The 27177-nt window shown below is 47.2% G+C and overlaps 1 protein-coding gene across 2 annotated transcripts in view; it reads left to right on the top strand.

The window, feature by feature from the left end:
• TTLL11 (tubulin tyrosine ligase like 11) overlaps positions 1-23267 on the top strand; it is a 93570-nt gene extending 70303 nt beyond the window's left edge. The window contains exons 7-9 of one of the 2 annotated variants that reach the window (XM_061603638.1): positions 10205-10462; positions 12819-12928; positions 20494-23267. In XM_061603638.1, the coding sequence (XP_061459622.1) occupies positions 10205-10462; positions 12819-12928; positions 20494-20783 (658 nt within the window). In that variant the 3' untranslated portion in view covers positions 20784-23267. The remainder of the gene's footprint in view (positions 1-10204; positions 10463-12818; positions 12929-20493) is intronic. The other variant, XM_061603639.1, reaches the window with a different exon arrangement.
• Positions 23268-27177: the final 3910 nt, after the last annotated feature.

Genomic DNA, 27177 nt, shown 5'->3' with positions numbered 1-27177 from the left:
CACTTTCCCCCCTCCTCTCTCCTTCCCACCCCCACCCCGACACCCCAGAGAGTGCAAATCTACACAGCTTGTAGTAGTGGTTGGAAGAATTATTACTGAGACTTTTTCCTTTTCCGTAGAAGTTCTACAAGGTCTATGTCCCTGCCATCATTTTACTATCTCAAATAGCCTGAAAAACTCCACTCTTGTCTAACCTGTCACCTGCTTGCAATCCAAGCTACTGCAATGCTATGGGATGTTCACAAACATTCTTTGCTGTCAAAGGAGAAACTGTCAGCAGCAAACATTCGCAAGCAGTGCAGTCTTTTCTGCAAGGGAAGTGGAGGGCTCTTTTGGCTGGGGGGGCACGTAAATGACTCAAGGACAGCAGAAATAGGCTCTGGGGGGGGAAGGTTTGTACGGCATTAAGGGAAGAAGGGTCTTCTCAGAGGGAGGGTGGCTGAAGAAATAACCTGCCCACAGAACTTGGTACGGGAGAAGCTTTGAGCTCTTTTCACAGGATGGGGACCGGTCGAATTCTGGAAGGATAAGTGAACAGAGGAACAGATGAATTTGTCTGGGTTAATTAAAAGATATTTTTATATAGCCCAAGAGTTCAGTGAAAGTCTATTAAAATCCTTGTCCTTTGGGCTAATTCCTGGCATTTGCATTTGCATTAGGAGGCAAACATGATATCTTTGCAAACTTGTTAAACAGTACTATTTTTATTCCTGCGTATTTGTGCTTCCTGGTTGAAAATGGCAGGCTCTTCTTATGACCAAACTATTTTTGGGGTGGGGTGGGGAGACATTCCTTGTCATTTGGCAGTTTATATAAGCCGGTGAGGGAGTTGGAAAAGGTGTAAACAAGTCAAAAAAGGTAGGGGAGTTTTGTTTTTGAAAGGCCAGGGACAAATAGCTTGTCACAGCTGTTGAAACAAATGGGTTGGGAATGGAACAAAACAGCATCCATCTCCTCACAAACATGAGACTGTGTGTGTGTGTGTGAGAGAGAGATTTTGGATTGCAGCTCCTGACAGCTTTTGAGTGGGGTCATCTGGTCTGAGGGAGGTTCTCTTCCTAAAGCAAGCTAATGTAAGTGCACAACTTTCCAGCATTTATCTAGGTCTGATAGTTTCCTCCTCCGAAGTTAGAATATTAGTGAATGTTCAGTGACATCACAGAAGCTCGACCTATGACTGGTGCAGGTGATGAATGCACACAAGTATACAAACAGTATTTTGGGGGAGGGCTGTCATTGGAGGACCCTTCTGGACCAAATCCAGCCCACTGGGAAATGCCACCTGCCCTCTCTGCCCCTCGCCATCCTAAGCAAAGGCAATTAAAGTGCATCTGTGTGTGGGCCATAGCTACCAGCAAGCAGTTGGGAATAGACTGGCTGGTCTGCCACTGCTTTCTCACTCTTCAGAGTGGCCCTCCACCCACCCCTGTCTTGCTCACCTCCCTACCTCCTGGAGAGTGCTGTCTTCAAGATGGCAGTGAATTGTGTCTGATCCAACACTTCAAGCATAAGACATTGGCCACATTCACACCATACATTTATTCCAGTATTTTTCCACTTTAAACAGTCATGGATTCCCCCACAGAATCCTAGGAGGTGTAGTTTGTGAAGGGTGCTGAGAGGAGACCCCCTCTTCCTCGCACAGAGCTACAATTCCCAGAGTTCCCTGGGAAGAGGGACTGACTGTTGAACCACTCTGAGAATTGTAGCTCTGTGAGGGGAACTGGGCTCTCCTAAAGAGCTCTGAGCACCCTTCACACACAACACTTCCCAGGATTCTTTGGGGGAAGCCATGACTGTTTAAAGTGGAATAAAGATATGGTGTGAATGTGGCCATTGTCAAGGGTGTGAACCAATATCAGTAATAGCCAAAACATGTAGAAAAGAATAAATAACTGGATTGTGCCTCCCACAGTTAGCTGTGGATCACCTTGATTGATAGACCCACACAGCAGTACAGTGTCCTCCTTGAGAGGGGAGCTTCATAGGGGCCACTGTTCTAGATATGTGTTTGCATCATTTGGAATGATGCTCTGTTCCAGAGTCTCGAGTTACTAAGATCCCAGGCCAGCTTTGCTTTATTATTTGTCCAAGAGGCACTTTTTAACTGCAGAACACCGAATGAGCCACAAGCTACCAATCATTCTGCTTGGCGAACCAGGAATGCTGGCAATACAATTATCTAATCTGCAGGCATTAAAGGCATGAACACGCTGCAGGATTGCTCCTGTCTTCCTCTTGTGAGCCCTTGTGCCATCAAGTGGGTCTGTCTGGAAGCAATTCAGCTTGGCTTAGGATAGGGGTCGGCCTGCCCACCCCATAGTGACTGCAGCTGTTTGGAATGATATGTGCGCCTGTCTGCGTAGCCACTCCCTTTATTTTGCATAACCTCTCCCTCTTTTTCGGTTGCATTCAAGCTGGCTTATATTCAACTATGTGTTCATTTTCATTACATTTTTATAACCTGTCCTCCTTCCAAGGAGCTCAGGGTAGCCTATGAAGTTCTCCCCTGCCCCCTGCGTCTGCCTCAGTCCTTACAACCACCCAGTGAGGTAGGTGTGGCTGAGAGAGTGAATGGCTCTAGTTCACCCAGTGAACTTTTATAGCTAAGTGGGAATTTGAACTTGGATCTCCATGGCCTGAGGCAGACGCTATAACCACTAAACTGTACATGAGCTTTCCTCAAGCTGATGCCCTCAACTACGACTCCTGTGGTCTTTGTTCATTTTCTGTGCCGGCTGGCGATCATGGGAAGTGTAGTCCAGAGCAAAAGGAGGGCACCGGGTTAGGGAAGGTTGTCATGTAGGCTGGCAATGGTAAGGACGCCAATCTGCAGAGCCTGTATGTGAAGGCGCTCCACTGGATGTTTAGTACAAACACCACACTTTGCAGAGAGAGACCCTCAGCTAGGCCGTGGGAGGGTATAACATCACAGGAGATTGCTTCCCTTTCTGTTAACGTGAGGGGACGTGACCGCGGCCTGATTTAAGAACTGCAGTGTAAAACCCAATCTCTTTGCTTGTCCCTCCCTTCCAATATGAAATACCCTAAGTGAGCTTTTTATCGTGTGAGTGCGCGCGCATCGGCCTCACACTGGCAACTCAAACCTTTTTTTGTCTTTGAACTTGACAGCTGCCGTTGGGCCCCTGGCACCCCCAAAGCTGTAAATCTCAAAGCCTTTAATTAGCAGTTGGAAATGTAGCCGAGGGACTCCCTCACCAAAAAAAAATCTGTTAGCCACTGAGACTAAAGAAGATAAGGTGTGGGAGGGGGACCTTAATAAATTAGTAATCATGTATAAAAGATAATCAGCCTTTTGGATTTTCATTTGCTTTGTTCAAATTGATATTCCTCTCTCTCTCTCCTCCCAGCCTTCCTTCCTCCAAAAGTCATTAATATTTTCTCCACTGGTGATCGCTTATGAAGGGGGGGGGGGCTCTATCACGAGCCACAAAATTAGAGAAATGAATGTATTGGGGTCAGACATTAGTATGTGAACAAAGCTGTCCTTTTTATTTTGGGTGGCATCACAAGGCGTTCCTTGTGCTTTGACCTTTTGTTCGCTTAAGGCGACTCCTCTGTGCCACTCAGGCGATTGAATTCTTCAGGACGTGGGAAGAGCAGAGGGCTCACTTTCTGGTCCCGTTTCTCTGCTTTTGGGGAGATCTCTTCCAGAGGGCCTGCTCCAGTGGAACAATCAAGGGCAAAGATCTGCCACTGCCCCCCATCCCTCTTTGCAAATTCCCCTGATCTCGCTAGGTCACGTCCACACCGTACATTTAAAGCACCCTTATACCACTTTAACAGTTGTGGCTTCCCCAAAAGGAACTATAGTTTGTCACGGGGGTCTCCTTACAACTCTCTGCACCCTTAACAAACCACTGTTCCCTGGATTCTTTGGGGGAAGCCATGACTGTTAAAGAGGTATAAGAGTGCTTTTACCTGCATGGTGTGGACTGGTTTGTTTGTTGGTTTGTTTTAACATCCGTGGACAGCTTTTCGGCAGAAGCCCCCAAAGTGGCATATAGTAAAAAAACCCACCAGTATTCATCGAACACAGCAAAATAATAATCATGAGGAAACAAGAACTAACTCCCACCCTAGTAACGGTGTGTAGAAGCCGATCAGAATCAGGGTGCAAAATTAATCCAGACTGAAGACCCTTCACATCAAGGTGGTCTTCACCAGCCTATGGAAGGCTGAACGGGGAGAAAACATGTGGGCTTCCTGCGGGAGGGAGTCTCAGAGCCTTGGTGCCACCACCAAGGAGATCCTGTCCCACAAACCCACCAACCGTATCTCAGTGGAAAGGCGGTAGAAAGCCTCCCCAGCAGGTTGCAAAGAGCAAGCAGGACCATGCCGGAGTGAGTGGCCCTGTTAAATATCCTGGACCCAGACCATTCAGAGCTTCAAAGAGTGATAGCCAGCACTTTGAGTTGAGCTCAGAAATATTCTGGGAGCCAGAGGAGGTGAAACAACAATGGCGTCTCATGCTTTGGACAGCAATCTCCCACCAGCAGCCCAGCAGCAACATCCCACAACAGCCGCATTTTCTGAAGTCTTCAGAGGCTTCAAGTACTTGAAAGGTTGTCACATAGAGGAGGGCCGGGATCTCTTCTCGATCGTCCCAGAGTGCAGGACACGGAATAAAGGGCTCAAGTTGCAGGAAGCCAGATTTCGACTGGACATCAGGAAAAACTTCCTAACTGTTAGAGCCATACGACAATTGAACCAATGACCTGGAGAGGTAGTGGGCTCTCTCACAACTTCAGAACATACTGGAGGATGAGGGGTGGGTGGGTAATATTGCTGCCTTGCAAATTTAGTGTATTTAGTGTACAGTACTACAGGTGCGTAACACCAGTTATTTTTCAAGCCATGTATGATTATACCTGTTTCCTACTTTTCCTCTCTTCTCTTGTCAAATATTAGTTTGTCATCACTTAGGGGAGGGGACTATCTTTTGCAGGGATGTGTATCTCATCCATCCCATAGAATCGTAGAGTTGGGAGGGGTCTAGTAAGGCCATTGAGTCCAACCCCCTGCTCAATGCAGGAATCCAACTTAAAGCACACCTGATAGGTAGCTGTCCAGCTGCCTCTTGAAGGCTTCCAGGGTTGGAAAGCCTAGGTCATTGGTTCCATCCTTGTACCGCTCTAACAGTTAGGTAGCTTTTCCTGATGGTTGAATGCTTTTGCATTGGTGGGGAGGGGGGTGAGATCCTGGCCCTTGTGCCCCCCCACTGTGGTTTTGGGGTGTTGGGAGAGTTCAGTGGTAGAGAGCCCTGGGTTAAATCCCCAGCACCTGCAGTTAAAAGGGATCAGAGAATCAGAGAATGACATATGCTTAATCAATTCAATTCTCCTTAAATGGGTTATAGCTTTAGGCAATGCAAAAGCTGTAAGATGGAGGCAGATTGGGGGTAAAGGAGCTTGGAGCTGCCATCATTATCATCACAGTCTTAGAAGGGGCCTCTAAGGCCATCGAGTCCAACCCCCTGCTCAATGCAGGAATCCAACTTAAATCATACCCAACAGGTGGCTGTCCAGCTACCTCTTGAATTCCTCCAGTGTTGGAGAGCCCACCACCTCCCTAGGTCATTGGTCCCATTGGCCGACTAACAGGACGTTTTTCCTGAAGTTCAGCTGAAATGTGGCTTCATGTAACTTGAGCCCATTGTTCCGTGTCCTGCACTCTGGGACGATCGAGAAGAGATCCTGGCCCTCCTCTGGGTGACAACCTTTCAAGTACTTGGGCGTTGGCCTTCCCTCAGAATTCCTCTGGTGTTCCACCTCTGAAAACAAAGCCCCAAAATTTGGTTAAAATTTTGCTTTAGGCGAAACTTCAGTGGCAACTCACAATGCTGTAAAAGCTCTGCACGCACGGATTGCACTGCTTAATTACCAATAAAACAAGGTGTGCCAGTTTTTGGGACACAGGGAATTCAGGAGATTTGGGGACTTTCTGACTGTCAGCTCCTGTCTCTGAGCTATATTAATTCTTAAAATCAAACTTACGTTGGTGTGTGGGATGCCTCGGGGATTATGCCATCAATTTTACCCTAGTCATTGAATGGCAGATGTCTCCAGGAATATTGAGGAGAAAATGTAATAGGACTTTGTGGGCAGGATCTGTTTAACCTAACGGTCAGGGAAAGGTGCCAGCAGAAAAACCCTTACGTGCAGTTTTCCAGCAGAGAATGAAAATAACCCTTACAATATTGTGAAGGTCCTAATTAAAATCTAGCCTTATAGGTGTGCGTGGGTGCCTGGCCCTGACCTACTTAGTTGTAGTTTTCCCTTAATGAGCTGCATCCAGAACACACCTGAAGAAAACAATGAATCCTGCGCTTGCCAACAGAATTAACTTGGGCTGCGTGTAGGCAACTTTCTCCCCAGTTCCACTTTAGTACCTGGATAACCAGGCAACCTTGAGCTGCGACAAGATTTGGAGGTGAATGAAGGGTCCTGCTCGTGGCAAGCATACGAGGCATTTCGAGAGAAGGAAAAGGTTTCAGTGGGAGTCAACGGCGCCTGGTGGCTCCATGTCAGTGGGGTAATGGAATCCACTCCAGGTTTTAGTCCAAACTTGAAAGGAGCTGTCCAAGGTGCTGCCAGTGGGTGGGCTTATTCTAGGAGTGTCCCACACCATCCCTTCCTGGAACCTGTAGACAACTGCATTGCGGTTGGGACTGAGAGGCGAGGACCTCCTACCCTAGTCTGCTGCTGTGGCACGTGGCTCGTTATTCCATAAAGCAGGGATAGCCAATGTGGTGCCCTCCAGATGTTGTTGGACTCCAACTCCCATCAGTCCCTGCAGCCAGCATGGCCATGATCAGGGATGATGGGATCTGTAGTCCAGCAACTTCTGGAAAATAGTTCCCGTAAAGCTTAAATGACAACCACCACATTTAATTAAATTCAGAATTTGCACCAAGGCAATTTTGGGCAGTTAGTGATCCACTATGCCCAACTTAGTAGCCAAGTCTCCATATATGATGGCCCATCCGGAGCGATCCGTTTTGGCAAACTTCCAGGCGAGGGGCGGGAGTTGCCAAGCACCTCACTGGGAAGTCGTGGAAAATGGGAATCTGTGTTACACTGAGTCAGACCATTGGTCCATCTAGATCAATATCGTCCACACTGACTGGCAGCAGCTCTCCAGGTTTCAGACTGAGGTTTTTCTCCCAGACTCCCCTGGATATACTCCCCGGGGGTTGAACAATGCAAAGCAGTTGCTCTTTCGGGTGCTCTGTTCACTGGGTCTGCAGTGGTGCAGGGCTGCGTTGGGGTGAGCCCAACACCGCAAGTCTTGACTCCGTACCAAGTAGCACGAAAGGTCTCATAGATGTGCGGGTGGGTATTGTCTTGAGGGCTCCAGTGGTGGCTGAATGGAAGGCCTCCCTGTGCTGCCTCCTGTTTTACACTGCGCAAAATGGTTTCTTCTGAGCCTGAGCAAATGTTTGCACCCAGTTGCTTTCCTAAGCTCTTGGCAATATATATATATATTGAATTGGACTGCCTTCAAGTCGATCCCGACTTATGGTGACCCTATGATTTTTTTTTTATCATTAATTTTTATTCAAATTTTCAAAGACAAAAAACAAAACAAAACAAAAACAATTAAACAATAAAATAAAATGTCGACTTCCGATTTGTCGCAGATCAGTTATAAGTCTAGAATATATAACAGTCCTATCTCTAAAATTATATTATAAAATCACTTTCCTCCAGTAGTTATCTTAATTAATCATCAAATCTCATAAACATTATTTTATTCTTTCCACAAAAAGTCAAAGAGAGGTTTCAATTCCTTGAAAGGTATATCTTTCAATTTTTCTCCAAATAAACATATCGCTTAATCCATCTAATTCAAATCTGTTAGGCCCAATAATTTCAATAGCCATTCTTCCATTATCTATATTAACTCCATCTTCCATCTTCAATAATCCTGTTAAGTCCAGTAATTTCAATAGCCATTCTTCTGTTATTAATATCCCATAATAATCTTGTTGTCATAGCCATAGTCCAAGTAAACATATCAATTAATCCATCTCGTCAAATCTGTTAAGTCCAATAATTTCCATAGCCATTCTTCCATTATCAATATTAATTCCATCTTCCATCTTCAATAGTCCTGTTAAATCCAGTGGTTTCAGTATCCATTCATCCATTATCAGTATCCCATGATGATCTTGCTGTCGTAGCCGTAGTCATATAACAAGAGTCTGATGGGAATTTCCCCCATCACAAATATGTCTTTGCCATCAATTCTGAATATGTTGTTGAAATATTGTTGTAAAGTCACATCTCTGCTCTGGGTGCATCTCTGCTCTGTCACATATTTGTAGTTAATTCCATAATTTTTTTCCATGTCAAGCCCCATCACATCATTCCAGTCAAAAATTCTGAATATGTTGCTGAAGTATTGCTGCAAAGTCATATCTCTGTTCTTCTTTTTTACAAAATGCACTGGCTCATCTCTTAAGAGTTTCTCCACTGTCACATATCTGTAGCCAACTCCATAGATTTTTTCTATGTCAAACTCCATCACATCATTCCAGTCCAGAAAATTATCCAAGACATTGATAACTTTACCACCAAAATCTTCATTAATTTCTTCAGAGACAACGTTGAATTCCAAACAGTCAACTTTATTTCTAACATCCATAAAATCCAAATCTTTTTCAAATTTCACATTTGTTCCAATCTCCAGGGCTTGTAGCTTCCCTTTAATTTTTCTTTTCTCATCTCTAATCCCATCAAACTCCTCTCTCACAGAATCCACTATTTCTTTAAGCTCCTGCGTCATTTTGTTAAGTTCAGTTTTCATCTCCTGGCTACCCTGTCTCAGGGTTTGTTTCATTATCTCAATCTCACCCATTATTTTCTGAAACATAATTTCTTCCATGGTCTCATTCACTTTCCTGGTTGTCATTCTTAAAACCACAGAGACAAAAATTATTTCAGCCACAATTGGGTTAATATTTCAGGCTTCCGGGAAGGGTTGCTTTGCCTGTGCTGGCTCTGAGCGAGCTCTCGTCTCAGAAGAAGCTTTTTCAGCTTTAAAATTAGTCAGAACGCTCTTTTTGACTGATAAAAATTTTCTCCCGGGCAGGGAGAAACGTAGAGATCAACCCCAAAGCCTGTTTTTGTGGGGAGGACTGGATTTCATTTATTTATGAGAGAAAGTTCAAACTGCAATGCCGGACGGACTTTCATCAAGCTCTAGCTGATTACAGCGACACGTTTATCTTTTCTTTAAAGAAAAAACGGACTCTAACAGGCAGATAAGCATCCTTCTTTCTATCTTCTTTTTCCACTTGGCTTAAATTGGTGCAGCAAAAAAGAGATTTGTCAATGAATCAGCTGTGAAGAAATTCTTAGGTGAGTTTTGGCTTTTCTCTTTCACTAACGAAATTAAGGAGGAAAGAAATCGAAAAAGCTTATCTTTGTTTTTATCGCAAAAAGCTGTTCTGGAGGTGCATTCTAAAGATATCAACGGAAGAGGGATTTCTATTTCGAGGAGGGGGGGAAAAACTTTTTTTTGGTCTATTTCGAATCTGAAATAGACGAATCTATAGATGAATCTGCTTGTTCACCACGCCACTAATTGTTTTGATGTTGGGAACTAAGTTTGTTTTGTATTCCTGAACACATAGAGATAAGGCAGGCTGTATTGTCTATATTGATACAAGCAAGCCTGAAATATTAACCCAGGTGACCCTATGATTTCATGGTAAGCGGCATTCAGAGGGGGTTGACCATCACCTCCCTCTGAGGCTAGTCCTCCCCAGCTGGCTAGGGCCTGCTCAGCTTGCCACAGCTGCACAAGCCAGCCCCTTCCTTGTCTGCAACTGCCAGCTGGGAGGCAACTGGGCTCCTTGGGACTATCCAGCTTGCCCACGGCTGCACAGGTGGCAGGGCACGTAACCCCTGAGCCACTCACTGTGAGGGTGATCTTTAGCTGGCCCTTGACACCCAGGAGACATGAGCAGGGATTTGAACTCACAGACTCTGAGCTCCCAGCCAGGCTCCCCTCCCCACTGAGCTATACCAGCTGTTTATATATTTTTTAATGATACAAAATGCTGACAGCAAGGTGTTAACGGATGGACACGATTGCTTCGTGGTGGTGGTGTGGACACAGGTTGGAAAATAGGAGAAAACACATTAATGCCACATTTGTGTTGTTTGAATCACAGAGCTGAGCCTCCTCAGCCCGAACTGCAGGAAAAAGATGACCTACTCGAAGAAGGATCAGTGGAAAACCCACAGCTGGATGGCAGCAAAGACCCGGAAGCTGCTGTACCCTCCATTTGCTTGAAGCAAGTGTTCCCGAAGTATGCAAAACAATTTGACTACCTACGGCTGGTGGACCGGATTGCGACTCTGTTCATCCGTTTCCTGGGTGTGAAAGGGACAATGAAATTGGGGGCCACAGCTTTCCGCATGTTTATAAGGTGAATTTCCCAAAGTTGCCCCAGTGTCAAACATCTGGGCACAGTTCCTCTGAGGTTGTTGAGCAAATGGATGGATGAACTGGTGGGAGCTGTTTTCCCATGCCAATGCCTCAATAATGCGGTCCCATAACACTGCGAGAAGAGCCTGTCTGCTGCATCAGACCGGAAGGCTGCTGAGCAGAGCATCCTGTTCCCGCTGTGCCAACCAGATGCCGACAGGAAACCCACAAGCAGGACGTGGGGGTAACAGCTCTCTTTCCCTGTTGGACCCCAATGACTGCGAGTCAGAGGCATAGTGCCGTTGACCGTGGAGATAGAACATAGCCATTGTAGCTGGTGGCCACTGAGGACCCTTTCCTGGGGTCACTTCACAACCAAAACAGAATGAATTATGTAGAATGAATTATGTCGATCTGTGCATCATTATCCTATATACCGATAGTGGTCTCAGTTCTATAACAAAAGGACGTTAACAAGAACCCTGCTGGAACAGACCAAAGGCCATCTAATTCAGTGTCTGGGTCCTCACAGTGGCCAACCAGGTGCCTCTGGGAAGTCCGGCAAGCAGGACGTGAGCACAACAGCCCTCTCCTCCCTTGTGATTCCCAGGGGCTGGTGTTCAAAGCACACTGCCTCCGACTATGGCAGCAGGACATAGCCATTGTGGCTAGTAGCCACTGATTGCCTTGTCCTCCATGAATTTGCCTAACCCTCTATTAAAATCAATCAATTTGGTGGCCATCGCTGCCTCTTGTGGAAGTGAATCCCACAGCTTAACTACGTGCTGCATGAAGAAGTCCTTTCTGTTCTCTGCCCCAAATTTCCCAATCTTTAGCATGACCACTCCCCACTTTGCCCCTGCCTTCTTTGAGCAGGGGAACCCAGTCAGCTTTCTGTCTAAATGCAGTCAGGGTGCAACAGATCAAAATGGAAATGTACTGCCTTCAAGTCGATCCCGACTTATGGCGACCCTATGAAGACGGTTTTCATGAGGCTAAGAGGCAGTGACTGGCCCAAGGTCACCCAGTGCGCTTCATGGCTGTGTGGGGATTCGAACCCTGGTCTCCCAGGTCCCAGTCAACACCCACTGGCCCCCAACTTCCTTTTGAACCTAGTTGCACAAACTTGACTCATCCTTGTGCATTTATATTGGCTCTTAATACATTTTCTTTCCCCTTTGGAGACTTCAGGGATTGACTTGAGCAGACCTCCCTTAGCTAAAATTGCCAGTCTCTTTAGCCACAATGGCTAGATGGATCCTTCGTGTTCAGAGGCAGTCTGTCTTAAAGACTGGTAGATATTTGGGTGGACGGTGCTGAGGCGGAGAGAGTATCAATTCACCTAATGCTCACCTAATGAGTTCTGGGCTGCAGTGAGATTTGAACCCGGGTCTTCTGTCTTGTACTCTGAGAGATGCTTTAGTTCATCGTGCCATCCAAAGTCTGCACTTCCTTTCTAGGATGATTCCTCCTTAATTCTCAATGTATGGGATTTTGCTGTGATGGCTAAATTGCCATCTTATTTAAGAGCAAGAGTATGAGGTGCTCACAAGAATACATCCTAGGAAAGTTGGTTTCCCTTTATACAGTTCTGCCAAGAGAAACTATCATCTCCTGCAACTTTAAATTGGTTTTGTTTCTTTGTTTGAAATGGTACTCATTATTTTACTTTATTTGAGAGAGAGATCTATATTTAGATATATATATAGATAGATATTTTGGGTGAAATAATGAGGATAACAGTATTATAATTGTATACGGTTTACTTGATGTTTATAAAGTTTTTAAAAATTATGAATGTTGTTGAAATATCAACCTTAATACATACACACACAGACACACACATGCAAATAACTCAGTTAAGGAATCCCCCAGGAATGAAGCTCCTTTTTTTAAAGGTGAAACTGACCAGCTTCGTTTGTTATGGATAAACTTTCAAAGGTGTGGTTTTGCTTTAAGGTGAAACTGACCAGCCTGTCCCTTTGCTAGGGTGAAACTGACAAGCCTGTGTCTTTGCTTTGCATTAAAGCCATTTCTTGCTTTCTCCCAGGGCTGGGGAGGGAAGGATCCAATACCATTCAGAGGAGGAGGAGAAGGAGGCGAGGGCAGGCGAGGAGGAGTGGGTGGGTGCCAGGTAGGCATCCTTTAAAGCCCCTGTTGAAGCTGCCCCCACCATCTATGAGCAGGTGTAGGGCCCTAATCTTTCCATGTTATGCCCACCTCTGGTACCAAAGTTTCTGTTAAAGAAGTCATGTCCAGGGACGCGTCTACTCTGTTAATGGAGGTATTACTGTATATATAAAAGAATTCTCACTGTCTTTCCCTCGTCGTCCCCATCTTTTCTTTGTCCCGGCTAGAAACAGCAAGATCAGCAACAGCGGCTTCAGCATGGCAGCTGCAGATATCCTCTACATTGACATCACCCGGAGGGGAAGTGGAAGCCTCAGCATGGACCAGCGGGACACAGGCAAGTCCCCTTGTTAACATTTTCTCCTGCAACAAGATACCTAGGAGCCAATAAGTATGAAAGGGGAGAGGGTTAGCTACTGAAAAGAGTCTTCTCAGTAGCTGACTCACCTCCTTTCACTCTGATGTAGGGACCTTGCTGGGACCCTGCTTCAAAAAAGTAAGGGGTCTAAGATGCCCCGAGACTCCGGATGACTACGCCTCTGCTCCAGGTAGGGCTAGGAGAGAGACCCTGCCTGACACCCTGGGGAGAGCTGCTGCCAGTCAGTGTAGGCAAGACTGAGATACATGGACCAATGCTCTGACTTGGTGTAAAGTAACTTCCTATGTTCTTAGGCAGATCTTTGGTCTGATTTGGCAGGGCTCTTCTTGCAGCAGAGACCTCCTTCACGTAAGTCCCGGAGCTCTTCCCTTGGACAGCTCTCGAGGGTTTATACTCCCCCAAAAAAGGATCATTCTTGGCTGCAGCGGGAAAGGGGGACTGTTTAATAGTCGGTCTTTTTATCAGGCAAGAAATCCACTTCAATAGCACAGTTCACTGGGGTGATGCAGATGGTCTCCCGATCGAGCTATTCATTGCAAGGCAGGACCCGAAGCCCATGTGGCTTTGTCACTAAGAGAAAGGGGTCTGGAGGCTATATTGGGAGCTGAAACAGGGACCCATTGAGGTGAACTATCCATATCAGGTTTCACTTTAGGTGCTGAGGCTCCTCACCTTCAACTCCCGCCCCCTCCAAACAAGCCCCTGAAGCCATTGCTGAAGTTTTGCTGAGATATCTCCAAGTCTCAGAGGGGGTGGGGAGGCCACGCAAACCTGGCAGTACAGAAACTGCTGCCGAAGTTAGCTAGAGGAAATGTCCAACTTTTGCATTTCATTAGTAAGTACCGAAATTGATGGGCAATCAAAGCAACAGGAAGCTTTATTTTTCACATTTATTGCTTCGAGCGAGCATTGCCATCTGGCCCATTGTTAATTCTGGAGTAGCGCTTGGGCTTTTTCCCTTCTTCTCTGCATCTTAAATTTGCTGCGGATAAGCAGAATCTGTTGTTTGTGGAATGTTGCGAGCACAGATTTGCGTGTGCAGTTTGTTTATTGGTGTTATGTCTTTATTTTGCTGGCCAGAACGGGTGATGAGAAAAATATTTATTTTACAACTGCATTCCGGGTAGCAAGAGTCCTTCTCTTTCCTCCTCCACCTCCTCTGAAGCTGCCTGCCTTCTCCTGGGCCATACGAAATGCAGCTGCTCCGCAAATGCTCCTGGCTGCAAGCCACTTTTCAAGTGCTGCTGCTGCTGCTACTGCGTAGGGCGCTCTGGCAGCTTTCCTCCTGCACAGCCAGGTCTGGCTGACTGAGCTCCTGCGTTGAAGGCGCCATGTAGGCTGCGGTTCCAGCCTGCTTGAGCATCTCGTCAGCTGACCGTCAATGGCTAGTCCCCATCCACCAATCCTTGTAAAATCCCAGACATGGGAGCTTGCCTCTCTCTGTCCAAGCAACTCCTGGCTGGTTGAAGACCCTGCCTAAATGCCGATTGCCTTTCCCTGGTGGTCGCCTTAGATGCCACCCGATTGTGCCAGCATGCCTGCCTTGGGCCTCTCTGATCTTTGTTAAAACCTTAAGAAGATCCGAAGAGCCCTACTGGTAGATCAGGCCAAAGGCAGCTTGGACAGCTCTTTTAAAGAGTAGCTTTAGATTCCACTGACATGGAGCCACCGGCCATCACTGGGTCTGGATGAGTAAGCCGTGGGAAGCTGCCAGATCAGACTGTTTGATCACCCAGCCCAGTAGATGTGCTCTGATTCCAGAATTAGTTTTAGAAAGAGGAGGAGGAGATACTGCTTTACGCTGTCAGGCCTCTCTAGCTCAGTATTTTTGACAGTGACTGGCAGAGGTTCAGACAGGGGACAATTGGAGATGCCATTGGGGCAATGGTTTGGAGATGCCATTGGTGACTGAACCTGGGACCTTCTGCATGCAAAGCAGATGCTCTGCCACTGAGCTGTGGCCCTTTCCTCAGCTGGGGGGGGGGATTCCTAGTTGAACCGGAATTCAGGAGAACAGTGGCAGCTGTTGGCTCCAATGTCAGTGGGGCGGTGGAATCTGCTCCGGGTTTTAGTCTGGACTTTCAAGGAGCTGTCTAAGGTGCACTGCAGGAGAACAAAGAGAACAGAGCAAACCAGCAGAGTGATCATAAAATAACAGAATGGAGAAGTTCCTCTGTCCCTGTGTCCTGGTTGGTGTTGGCGTCTGGGGACTGGCTGATGGGTCCGTCTGCAGTCCCAAAGGGGTCTGGGTAGGGAGCTGGGCACTGCTGGAGCATGACTGCTACTGCAGTCCTGTGCGTATGTTTACTCACCTGTAAGTCTCAGTGAGTTCAGCGGGGCTTACTGCCAGGTCAGTGCACACAGGATTGCTGTTGCTGCCACCTTGTCTGAGTTTGTGTAGCATTTCCAGGGACGCGGATGGGATTGTCAGGGACAAAGCGAGGGAGGTGTGCACCACAGACGCCTCTCGCTTTGCAGTGTGACTGCTTATAAATTTGCTCCATCAGAAGATGGGGTTTGAACAGCCTCATGCTGAGGGCCCGTAAAAGGGAGACAAGGCAGAATTAAAAAACCACATTTGGAAAATGATATTTATTTGACAAGGGACTCCTCTCTCCCTCTTCCCTCCCCCCCTGTTTTGGATTCCTCATCAGGTTTTTAGTATGTGTTCTGGTTCCCAATGAACCTTAACAACAGGAAGCCCTTAAACGTTCGTTTTGTGTCTCTTATGCCGGTTTAATTGACAGGTTTTATTAAAAATTGTAATGGATGGGGTTTATTTTAATATCTCTGAAGAGGTTTTATACCAAGGAACTGGGAATGGGAATTAGAGTGTTAATCAGTCAGGGGGATTTAGATGAATCCTCCCGTTCCCCCCACGCAGAGGCAGAAATAGGGGCTGAGTTTTATTGCCAAATCACAAGCCACGGAGATTTCTTTCAGACAGATGCCTTTGCAAAGGGCATCTGCTGTGCTTCCTCCTCTATGTTGGATGAATCATCCATAGACACATGGGAAATCATTATCTGCATCTGTCGAGGATGAGGCTCTCCTGGCCCACCACTGGCTGTGTTTCTGTGATGTCATAGAATGTCCAGTGGATTTCTAATTCACAAGGTGTGTTAATGTTCTTTTATTGTGCAAGCTGCCTTGGAGGCCTGTTGTCAGGCATAAATTGCTATTTAATTTAATTTAAATAATTAAGTAAGGTGTGTGTGAGGGTCTGCTTCCTGTTTGCACTGTACCTCTACAGTGGAAGGGATCATATGGAATTCAACATTGTGCAGATTGACTGAAGTATTTCGGGGGTCCTTGGAACACCCATACCTTGCTCACGAATAAGCACAGGCACCTGCATTCTGGATGCTAGGAAATGTCAGACATTCCCAAATCAGGGAGATTTCAATGTTGGACCATTGCTTACTCTTCCCAAAGTTGACTCTATTGCAGTCTTCTTATTATGGATATTTATTTAAACTATTTCTATTACCCCACTCTTTAGCCAAAAATGGTCCCAAAGCAGCTTATAAATCACTATTTATTTATTTATTTGAAAGGGGGGGGGAACTGTCCCTGCCATCAGGCGTATGATCTAAAAAGACAACACAAAAGGAAAAGTAGATTAGGAGGGAGGAGGAAATAAGCAAACTTGGAGGAGTAAGCTTGAAACCAAAATGACCCACTGAGTATTGCTCTCTGCCCTGGACACACACACACCACTATTGCTAACCTAGAGAAGAAGGATATTAGACAAAGTAATGGCAACCAAACTGACCTACAGCTCATTTTGGTGGTGCTGAGGTTGAGCTGTTGGGTCATTCTCTTTTCAAAGTGCCACTTGCCCACTGGGGTTAACAAGCGGACTCCAACCTCCCTGGGCCCCATCATCAGACTATAAAGAAACACACATACCAGTAAACCACACACACACACACACACACAGAGCGAGAGAGAGAGAGAGAGTGAGAGAGCTCAGGTGTCTAAGAAGATTCCTCACTCTTTTATCTCTCCAGAGAGTTCATGGCACGGTAGGGATGCGCTGGAATTCTGCCCCAGTCACATTTGGTTCTGAATTTTCCATTAATCCACTTCTTTGTTATTGTTGTGGATTGGAAATTTATGTAGTGATTTTCCACAGCTGTTTTCAGATTTTTTTAAAAAAATCCTGTATATTGATATTTTCTTTCAATAATAGTAATTATTAATATTAATTATTTCAATAATAGTAATTATTAATATTAATATCAGTATTTTTTCCAAGGAAAAACAAACCAGATTGGTAAAAGCAGCGGCTTGCGGACAAAGAACAAATTCGAATCAATCCCAGCCTGTTAGGTCGAAGGAATGCATTTGAACCAGCACTGGCCGACGGATCCCACCCCTGGCTTCCCCTTGCCCATTTTATCCTTGAAACACCCAGTGAGCCTCATGGCTGAACGGGGATTTGAACCCTGATCTTCCAAGTCCAACCCTCTAACCACTACACCACACTGGCCGCCATTCTTGCCCACCCCCCACACCAGTAACACTGAAAGAGAACAAATGTTTTTCCTTCATTAAATGCTCTGCACATGGATCACAAGGTGATGAGAGGGAGTATGTATGCTTTGCTTCTTCCAATGCACTTCACCCTGACTGAAAAAATAGTGTCTAGAAACTGGCATCTGCTGAGCTCTGATAAACCTGGCAGGCTCTTTGCCACCCACCCCATGGATGACCCCAATTGCAGCCCTCAGCTGAGGCAAATAGTAGTGTTTCAGAAGAGTTCCCTCTCCCCCCTCACTTGTTTCAATAAGCCCAAATTGAGAGTGCAAAGCAACAACATACGTACGCGCACACTTTGAAGCCTTATCTGAAAATTGCTCTCCTTCCAGCGCTTGCCGCTAACCGAGCGAGCTCTGTCCAAATTCCTTCCTTGATGCCGACTCCTGTGAAAGGTACAGCTGCCCGCTGAATCGCTGTTAGGTAATAAGGCAGACATTTTAATTCACCACAAGGCTGTGGAAAGCTGAGACAATTGCCAGTGAGCTGGGGAGCCCCTCTCCTCCACCCACAGAAACAAGAAAATCTCCAGCTATGATTGGGGTGGGGAGGAAATGACTGCCCCCCTTGTCTCACGCTCTCCACTGTGAGGGCGCATCTTTTCTGGAGGATTAAAGCCCTTAATGGCTTAGGGCCACCATGTATCTAAAGGACCTTCCAGTAGCTTGAGATCGTCGAATGAGACTCCTGCAGAGGGCTAGATCCAGCTTTCTGGAGGCCCTCTGGGCACAACACCTTCTGTGCCCTGATTGGTCATCACCGGACCAGAGCAAGAGGCAGGTGAACAAGTGAGCAGGTTGCCATGGGAAGTGGAGGAGCAAGTCTGGGGCGAGGGCTGCTGGGATGGGGGCCCTCGGCAGATGCCCGACAGTGATGACCTTTGACGCTGGGCCTGCGTCTGCCTTCTGAGAGTCAGCTGGTGGGGCCCTGGGACAGGGCCTTTTCTGCTGTGGCACCCGGGAGACGGACCTTCTGGCCCAAGCAGGTTCGGTTGTCTCCCGTTTTGCCAGTGCTCTTCTTTCATCCTGCATTGTTTTCTTTCCGGCGAGCGTTCCCTGTTAATCTGATGTGTAGGACTTCCTTTTGATCTTAGTTTCCAGTCTTGCCTTTTGTTGCTGCTTCGTTTTTCTAAAAAAAATAGGTGTGTTTTTCCTGTTTATTGATATTTTTGCAAGTGGCCTCAAGCAGCTCCCTTGTCAGAGGTGAAAAAGCTGGGTCTAGCTGAGGGATGGGCAGAAATTGAATACAGTTTGAGTTTAAAGATGAACTGACCTGATTTGCACTTTCCAAAACAATTCCCAAACCACATTGTTTGAGATTCACATGCGGCCAAATTTTGAAATGCAGTTCTCCTTGTGTACAAAACTGCATCCTCAGGGGTACATAAAAATGTTGTTGTATCTTGATGTATTTTCAGATGATTTCCTTTTATGGTTCTTAATTGTCTTATTTATGTACATTGTTCAGAGATATCTAATGTTTAATTATGTTATTTAAAATGTGGAATGAACATTAATAGAAGCAGAAGTATTGTTTGGTTTTGAACATAGATTTGTATTGTTATTGGATTGTATTGATTCCTTTTGTTGGGGCATGTAAACTGCTTAGAGAGTTCTGTTGAAATATAAGCGGTATATAAATCAAAATAATAATAACAGCAGCAATAATCAATGCAAAAATAACACACGGAATGTGTTATATTAGGGAAAACTAGCTTGCAAAAAGGTGTATATTAAGCGAAATTTTATAGAAAAATATGTATATTAGGAGAAATTCACACTAAAATGCTGATGAATACTTATAAGGCCTTTTTTTTAAAAAAAATGGCAAGCTGCTGTGGAAATGTGGAAAACAACTGAAGAGTAGAAAGATGAGAAACTGAGAGAAATAAGTATTGCCCATTCCTCGTGTAGTTGCCCCCAAGAAATATTAAGTGTGGATGGGCAGTCCGGGGCAGGGTCCTGACTGCCACCATGAACAGCTGCAGAGAGCCAGTTTCAGAGGTGGACAATACAGGCCAACGCAACCCATCACACGCCTCTGTGGTCTTTGGTTCACTAGACCACACGCCCCCAGCCCCCAGTTCTCCTTTGCCTGTCCAAATCTGTTCATCTTAGTTGTACATAACCCTTACTAGCCCCTAACACCTGTGTGAGGTTTTCCCCAGTTCCCTTCTTCCTACCTAGTCCTTCCCTCTGTCTTTTTCAGGTCTGCCCTTTCTATCTGGCTTTCTCCCTCCCTCTCGCTTCTCAGCTCATTGCCAGCAGTATCCCTTTTCACCCTTTAGCCTCCTGGCCTGCTCTTATGCCCATCCCAAGGGATGTTAGGCTTCCCTTCTAGAAGCCACACTGCGTATCTAAATTCTGTTGCTGACTCATTCACAGCCGAGCAGTTAGAATGTTAGTGAACATTCCTTGACATAACAGATCCTCCATCAGTGAATACATCCCTGGCATCGCAAGACTTAGCTTGTCTTTGTGTGTGACCCCCTGTTAGGGATGGGGGGAGAAATTCGATTCAAGCCAAATCTATCAGATTCGCACGCTCCAAAACAGCATGAGGACTGAAGCACAGCCATCCTTCCAAATTCACACTTATCCAGGTTTTGCAATGCAGTTCTCCAGCCAATAACTACAAAAATGCATATGTTAGGAGAAAGTGTGCATAAAAATGAATATACTGGTGAAAATAGCATAGAAAATGGAGAAATTGCTTGCAAAAATGTGTACATTAATCAACACTATGTACAAAAATGTGTTTATTAAGAGAAATTCACACTAAAATGCTGAATGAGGATTTTTTTTATTTAAAAAGAGCAAACTGCTGCAAAGTTTTGGAGAACTGACTTTAAGATTGGAACAAATGAGAAACAGGGAGAACTGCAGTGGACAGATCCTTCCATCCTTGTGCCCTAGAGTTGGTGGGACAGAAACTTTTCGGCTGAAAGGCCGTTTCTAACACCTCCTTCCCTTCCCTTCCAGGGATGGGCCTGCAGGCTTTTGTTGAAGCAGTCTGTTTCCTGGCCCAGAGGAGGTATAAGTCTCTCTCCCTGCACGAGCAGGTGGAGCTGCTGGTTGACTTCTGCGAGTTCAACTTGGCTGCCTGGGACGAGAGGCGCCTGAGCTGCAGCCGTGCTGTCCCCGAACGGCGCATGGCCCTGGTGACTTGCCAGCAAGACGGACTCCACCTCAGCCCTGCTACTCCAACGCCGCCTCAGTTCCACAGCACCACAGCCCATAAATTGGTTAATTATAGAAGCCCCCGTCCCTGAAGAGACTGCATTTCATTAGGGGGGGTGGAAAAAATGAAGGTCTGACAGACCTGAAGCCTTCAGCGCCGTGGGAGGCCAGATGAGCGCCAGAGCCCTCCTGCCTCAGAGTCACATTTTTATTTATTGCTGCTGCCCTGATCGATGCTCCTCCTCCCAGATCTTTGGAGTGCAGCGTCTGGCTTCCAAATGGCGGCTGTCTGGGTGAGGGCTGGCTGTTTATGGAGTCCTGGGAGAGTGGGAATGGCAAGGTGATGCTGTCCTGCATCCTGGATCCTACGAAAGAATCTCCCACAAAGGCCAAGCCTGGCTGGCAACATTGCACTAGCCAGCATCACGGAACCGACGCCGGAGAAGAAGAGCGTCAGTGGAGAAGAGAATCCAGCCGCCGCAGCTACGCCTTGCAGAAGTCTTAAGTGGCCCAGGAGAAAGAGGCTACTATCATTGAGCTTTGCACGGTGGGATTTGGAAAGTGTGGAAAAGGGTAGAAATTGTAGGTTTTGGTGGACTAAAATCCTATTTATGTCTTTCAGCCAAGTTGTAAGGGCTTGTTTCATTCCGAAGGTCTGGGGGAGGGCAGGTCCCACGCCCGGCATGGCTTGTGAGTTGGAACTCTGTTGCATGCAGAAGTTCTCAGCATCTTCCCTTGAAAGAGTTGGAGCTGGGAAAGGGCCTTCCCATTATTGCCTTAGGGTGCTGCTGCCAGCCCAAACTTCAGATCTTTACATCCAGTGCACACAATTCTCAGCTTTGTGGGGGCAGTGGGGAGGGGATGCGGAGGGGCTTCTCGCTTTCGGAAAATGAGCAGCCACAGAGCTCTGTGTGAGCCCTGGTACACCTTTAGTGCTGCAGAGGCAAGACCTTAGTCCCAGGTAGCCAAGGAGTCCGTTAGCTCTCCACATGAGCACATTGCTTAGGGTCCGAGCCCATTGGCTTTCGGAGCCTCCCAAAGGAAGGCTGCCGGCATATCCTATGATCCCTCAATGGCTCTGGGCGATTGTGTGAATTTGTGCTGAGTGCAGAATTCAGCATTCCAAAAATACAAGCTTTCATTAAAACAAAAGCAACGGCAACAAAAGGAATCTTCTAGGCCTCAAAGGTGAAAAGTGTGTATGCAACATCTGACAAAATCTGGGAAGCTACAAGTGTGTGCGTGTGTGTATTTGTGTATCAGTGCCCGAGTGGAATCTCCACAAAAATTGGGGCAGTGTGTGTGGGGCTTCAGCATCCCACGTAGTTCCTTGCCGTCTCCCCATGGCGACCAGAAGCAAATATGTCTTGCAAAGCAGGCAAATTTGCTTTACATGTGCATACTTTTTCTAAAACAGGTTGCAGAATTTTATTTGGGTCCCCACCTGCACAAGGAGTTTTGATTTTCTTCTGGCTTAGAATATAAAGTGCCTTGCACCTGAATCATCTCCTACCTTTCACAACATTGGTGCCTCCAAAAGTGATTCAAAGTGGAAGCAAAGAGAAGGTGTTTTGCGGGGCTTTAAGTTTTGTTCGTGTCAGGCTGGCCCCACACAGAGGAGACGTGCTGTGCCTGTCTATGCACGCTGGGTGCATCACGTAGAAAACACTGAGGCAGAGGCCGAAGCCGCCATCATAATGTGCTTGGGAGGAGGAGTGGTGCCTCTATCACCTGGGGGCGGGCAGGGCAGGGGGTTGGCAGCGCACCATATCTTGGAGGAAGGTAAGAGAAGGCTGCCGATCCACTAGAGGAGACAGTAGAGGAAACGGGTCTCTTCTGGCATTGTCTTGGGTTGACAGCTTGCCCGTTTTCTCGAGAGCTCTTTGCCAGTGGTTGCCCTCCTCCACAGCTCTTGCCAGCCTGGCTCCTCCATGCAGCTGGTTTGCTCTCCTAATAAATGTTTGAGTCGCCGCTGGGCATCTTTTCTCTTTGCGTTTGGCATCTTTGGGCCGACGCAGCTTAGTAGCCGACGGCCTTCCTGCAATGCACAATCCCAGCAGGCTTTGCAAGTGATTGGAATAGCGCAAAGGGACAGAGAGCCAATCTATAACGCTAAGTGTCCCACCGGCTTCCCTCGCCACCCTCTCCCTGAAACGCAGCCCATGGCGATCCCCAAGCACCCCCCTCTTTTTCCTAAGCCCAAAGTGGCTCAACTGGCTGCACGTCTTTTTAAAAAGGAAACTGGGAACCCCAGTGTCTCGCAGGCTGTGACACCCACGTGCCTCCACATGTGCAGTGTCAGAAGCAGCTGAGGCCAGTCCCTCAGCATAGATGGGGCACTGCCCCACCAGCCTCCACCTGCCCTCAGCCAGGCCCCGTCTGCCAGCCTTCTTCCTTACATCCGGTCCAGGGTGCAGCCCTGGCTGTCAGCTTCCTCCTCCCTAAGTCTCAGTGGTGCCCCTTGTAGAACTCAGCAGGGAGGCAGATGGGGACAAACTAAGTTCTGCCTGCCACTGGCACTGGTGCCACCTACTGGTTGGGCTCCCTGCCTTCCGCCCCCCCCGACCCCATCCCAATGAACACCAGCCACCACTGGTTGCAAGGAAGCGTGGAGGAGGGCAGTGTGACACGCAGCGGAGGGATATGCAGACAAGGGACAGCCCTTTCCTGGACAGGGCCTTGGCACTCTGGATGCAGAACGGGAGCCAAACAGCGGGCCTGTCAACAGATCTGTGGCTCTGCCAAACGTTGAAAAAGCAGCAGGGGAGAGGCCGTGGTTTGGAGGAGCAAAGGGCCATGGGTGGGATGCTTGACCCTCCCTTTCCCAGCTGCTTTCTCCAGTGGTGGTTGCTGGTGTCCATTGGGAGTGGCGGGCAGAAGGCAGAGTGGAGGCAGCACCAGTCTCAGGCAGAGCCAACTCATCCTCGCCCCTGCGGAGGTCTACAAGGGGCTGCACGGAGACTGAGGAGGAGGAGGCTGACCCCCAGAGCCACCCCCTGGGCTGGATGTCAGGGCAAGTGGGGGCTGGCCGAGGGCAGACTGGGTGTGGTGTGGCAGTGCCTCGCTAGCTGCATGGAGCAGCCTCTCTACTGGCTTTTCCTGAGCTGGCAGAAGAGAAACAGTGAAAAGCGGGGAAGGGCTGAAGCGCTCCTCTTTAATTCATTCCTAGCTGGGAGAGGAGAGTGCTGAGGAGAACAGTGCCCTTCCCCGGCTACTTTCTTTGCAGAGATGGAGATCCCCAGACTCGAGTCTCCTCCAACGGTTTTGTCTGGGTGTGCTCCATTCTTGTGCTTTTCCTAAAGGTGTAGGCCAGCTTGGTTTGGGAACGGTGTCTGCCAAGAGCAGGGCCAGCACCAGGCATGCTGGGGCCCTCGGGCACCAGCCTGCCCCAGCACCCGCACGCCCCATCTACTTTTCTCTTGAAGTGAATGCTGTACCGCATGCCTGCCATCAATCAAGATGGCAGCAGGGGCATTAGCCCCTTAGGGAAGCCTTGGCCGCTGTCTTGGTCAATGGCAGGCATGTGCCAGCAGCGCAATCAGCTTTTACTTCAAGTAAAAGGTAGGTGGGGCGTGCAGGTGACCTTCGTGGGCCTGCAGAATAGTGTGTGTGTATGTGTGGGGGGTGCCTGGGACTCCCTCTCTGTGATCCGCAGCAAGGTCAGGAGCCGATGCTGCCACAGATCATGGACGAGAGTGCTACCCACCCACCTTAAGGAGGAGCCCCTCAGGCCCCAGGGCCCCTCTGCCAGGGCCCAACCTGGCTGCCCTCTGGTGCCGGCCCTGGCCACAAGCCACAAGCCGCCCAAAATATACTGTAAAGGCTTACCCGTTCATTGAATTGACTCCTGGTCTCCCTTTCCTCTACTGGTGAAACAGATTTGTAGATTATTTCTTTTCTGTTGTGCAGTTAGATAGAAAATGTTTCCACTCTCACCCACCCGCTCCCCCTGGGAGGGGCACCATTTATGGTCCTGGCTTTAAATTTCATAAAGTTGATTTTATCTATAAAGGCAAAAAAGCAGGTTCTGAGTTTTGATAGCTGCCTCAAGACAGCCAGAGCTGAAAGGGCGCGATTCTCCTCTCTTTCCGCTGTAAGAGAATCTGAAGATATGCTCACACTGAATAATGTTTCCTTCATGCACAGTGACATCTGGAATTTGTCTTGCTTTTGGCAGTGTTTACCAGAAAATGGTTGTTGCTTTCCCTTTTCACCAGCTGATTTATGTCTCTCCCAGATTGTCTGGGACAAGGGTTGCATCTGCAGGGAAGGCGGGGTGGGATGCGTTCCAAAGAGCCACAGCTGATTGCACCCCTCCTCCCGTCTAAGTCTTTGTGCATCACACTTATGGCAAACATGGTTGACCTCACAGGGCTGTGATCCTGTGGTGCATCTGGTTCTGAAATAGCCAGCTCTCCCCCCACTCTTGTGGGTGAGAGGGAGGGATGCGGAATAAATTGGATTCAGTTTGCATTTAAAACCGAATTTATCAAATTCACACTCCCAAAACAACATGAGAGCCAAAACACAGCCGTCCTTCAACATGTGCACTTATCCAAATTTTGTGATGCAGTTCTCTAAGCAAGCAATGTTTGCAAATGTGCAGATATTAGGGGAAAGTGTGCATAAACATATTAGTGAACATGGCCTACCAAAATGCAGTATATCAGGAGACATTACTTGCAAACATGTGTACGGTAATCAAAACTGCAAGGCCTGCCTTCACGTCGATCCCGACTTACAGTGACCTCATGAATAGGGGTTTTCATGGTAAGGGGTATTCAGAGGGGGTTTGCCATTGCCTTCCTCTGAGGCTGAGAGGCAGTGACTGGCCCAAGGTCACCCAGTGAGCTTCATGGCTGTGTGGGGATTTGAACCCTGGTCTCCCAGGTCCTAGTCCAACACCTTAACCACTGCACCACCCTGGCTCTCTGCATACACAAATGTGTCTAGCAGGAGAAGTTCTCACTAAAATGTTGGGGGAATTTTTGTGGGGGGTTTTTAAATCACAAATTGCTTCAGAAATGTGGAGAACTGAATTTAAGATTGGAAACAGGAGAAAGCGAGAGAACCCAAACTGGCAGATCCTTCCATCCCTACTTGAGAGGAGAAACAGCTCTGCTATGCTTAATGACAGCAAATGGTCAGTGTGTTTGGCCAGCTTTGATTTTGCCCTCCTGGGCATCCTACAAGCACTTCTGCTCTGGCTTTTTACATTTTATTTTAAGGCCTCTTTCCCACTTTCTGAAGCAGCATCTGATTTTTGCCTTCAGTTTGAACTGATGACAGAACCTTTGTGGAATCTTCAGCTCCCCATCACTTAGAACCCTAAATCTGTCCACTTCTATAGAAATTGAAAGTTGCTCTCCGTATCTGCCTGTTGTGTCAATATGGATCCACTCTGCCTCCAGACTTCATAACAGCACCTTGAACAGCTCCTTGATAGCTCAGACTGACACCCAGAGCAGATTCCATTGTCCCGCTGGCATAGAGCCACCAGGCTCCACTGTTTGGACTGCCATGTGATTTGCAAGGTGTATGTGCGATGTGCATCTGCATATATGGGTGAGAGTGAGTGCGATATATGTGTGTGTGTGTGTCCATATGTGTGTGTGGCCTGCATAGGGGGCAAGTGTGTTTCTTCTGTATGTGTGATATGTATGTCTGCAAGTCTGCCAGTGTGGGTGCTGGTTGGCAATGCCAACTTGAGTGTCACCCACTTTTGCTCAGCCATGGTATGTGACCGCCAGAGGGTTGGCCAACCGCAAACGTGGCCCTGATATAGAGATGGGCAAGAAATTCAATTCAGTTCGCATTTCACGCCAAATCTATCAAATTTGCACTTTCCAAAACCGTGTGAAAATGGAAACACAGCCATTCTTTGAAATTTGCACTTACTCGAATTTTGCAATGCAGTTCACCAACCAAACAGTGTTTACAAACATGCATATTTTAGAGGAAAGGGCATAACATTAATTATATATGATTGAAAATAATAGACAAAAATACATTATATGACAAGAAATTGCTTGCAAAAATGTGTACATTAGTCAAGATTATGTACAAAATGTGTTTATTAGGAGAAATAGCACTAAAATGCTGGAGAATTTTCAGGAGGATTTTCTTAAAAAAATCTCAAATTGGTGCAGAAATGCTGAGAACTGAATTTAAGATTGGAAAAATGGGAAACGGAGAGGACCGAAACTGGCAGATCTTTCCATCCCTACCCTGAGACGGAAAAAGCTGAGCCACCGCTGTCCTAGACGAAGAGGAGAGTGTTTGTTTCTTGCTTATTTGATTTATATCCCGCCCGTCCTCCCAGCAGCCGGCATTTTTCTTATGCTCCTTCCTCCCATTGCTGGGATCCCGTTCTGGCTGGAAGTGAGGATTTATCTGTGAGCTGTCTGTTGGCACTTGTAAGGCCTAGGCCATGGGTTGGGAACCTTTGGCCCTCCGGATGTTGCTGTTATTATTTATTAAATTTAT

The sequence above is a fragment of the Rhineura floridana genome, chromosome 20 (genome assembly GCF_030035675.1).
Source record: "Rhineura floridana isolate rRhiFlo1 chromosome 20, rRhiFlo1.hap2, whole genome shotgun sequence".
Lineage (NCBI taxonomy): Eukaryota > Metazoa > Chordata > Lepidosauria > Squamata > Rhineuridae > Rhineura > Rhineura floridana.
This window is presented reverse-complemented; position numbering and strand designations above follow the sequence as displayed.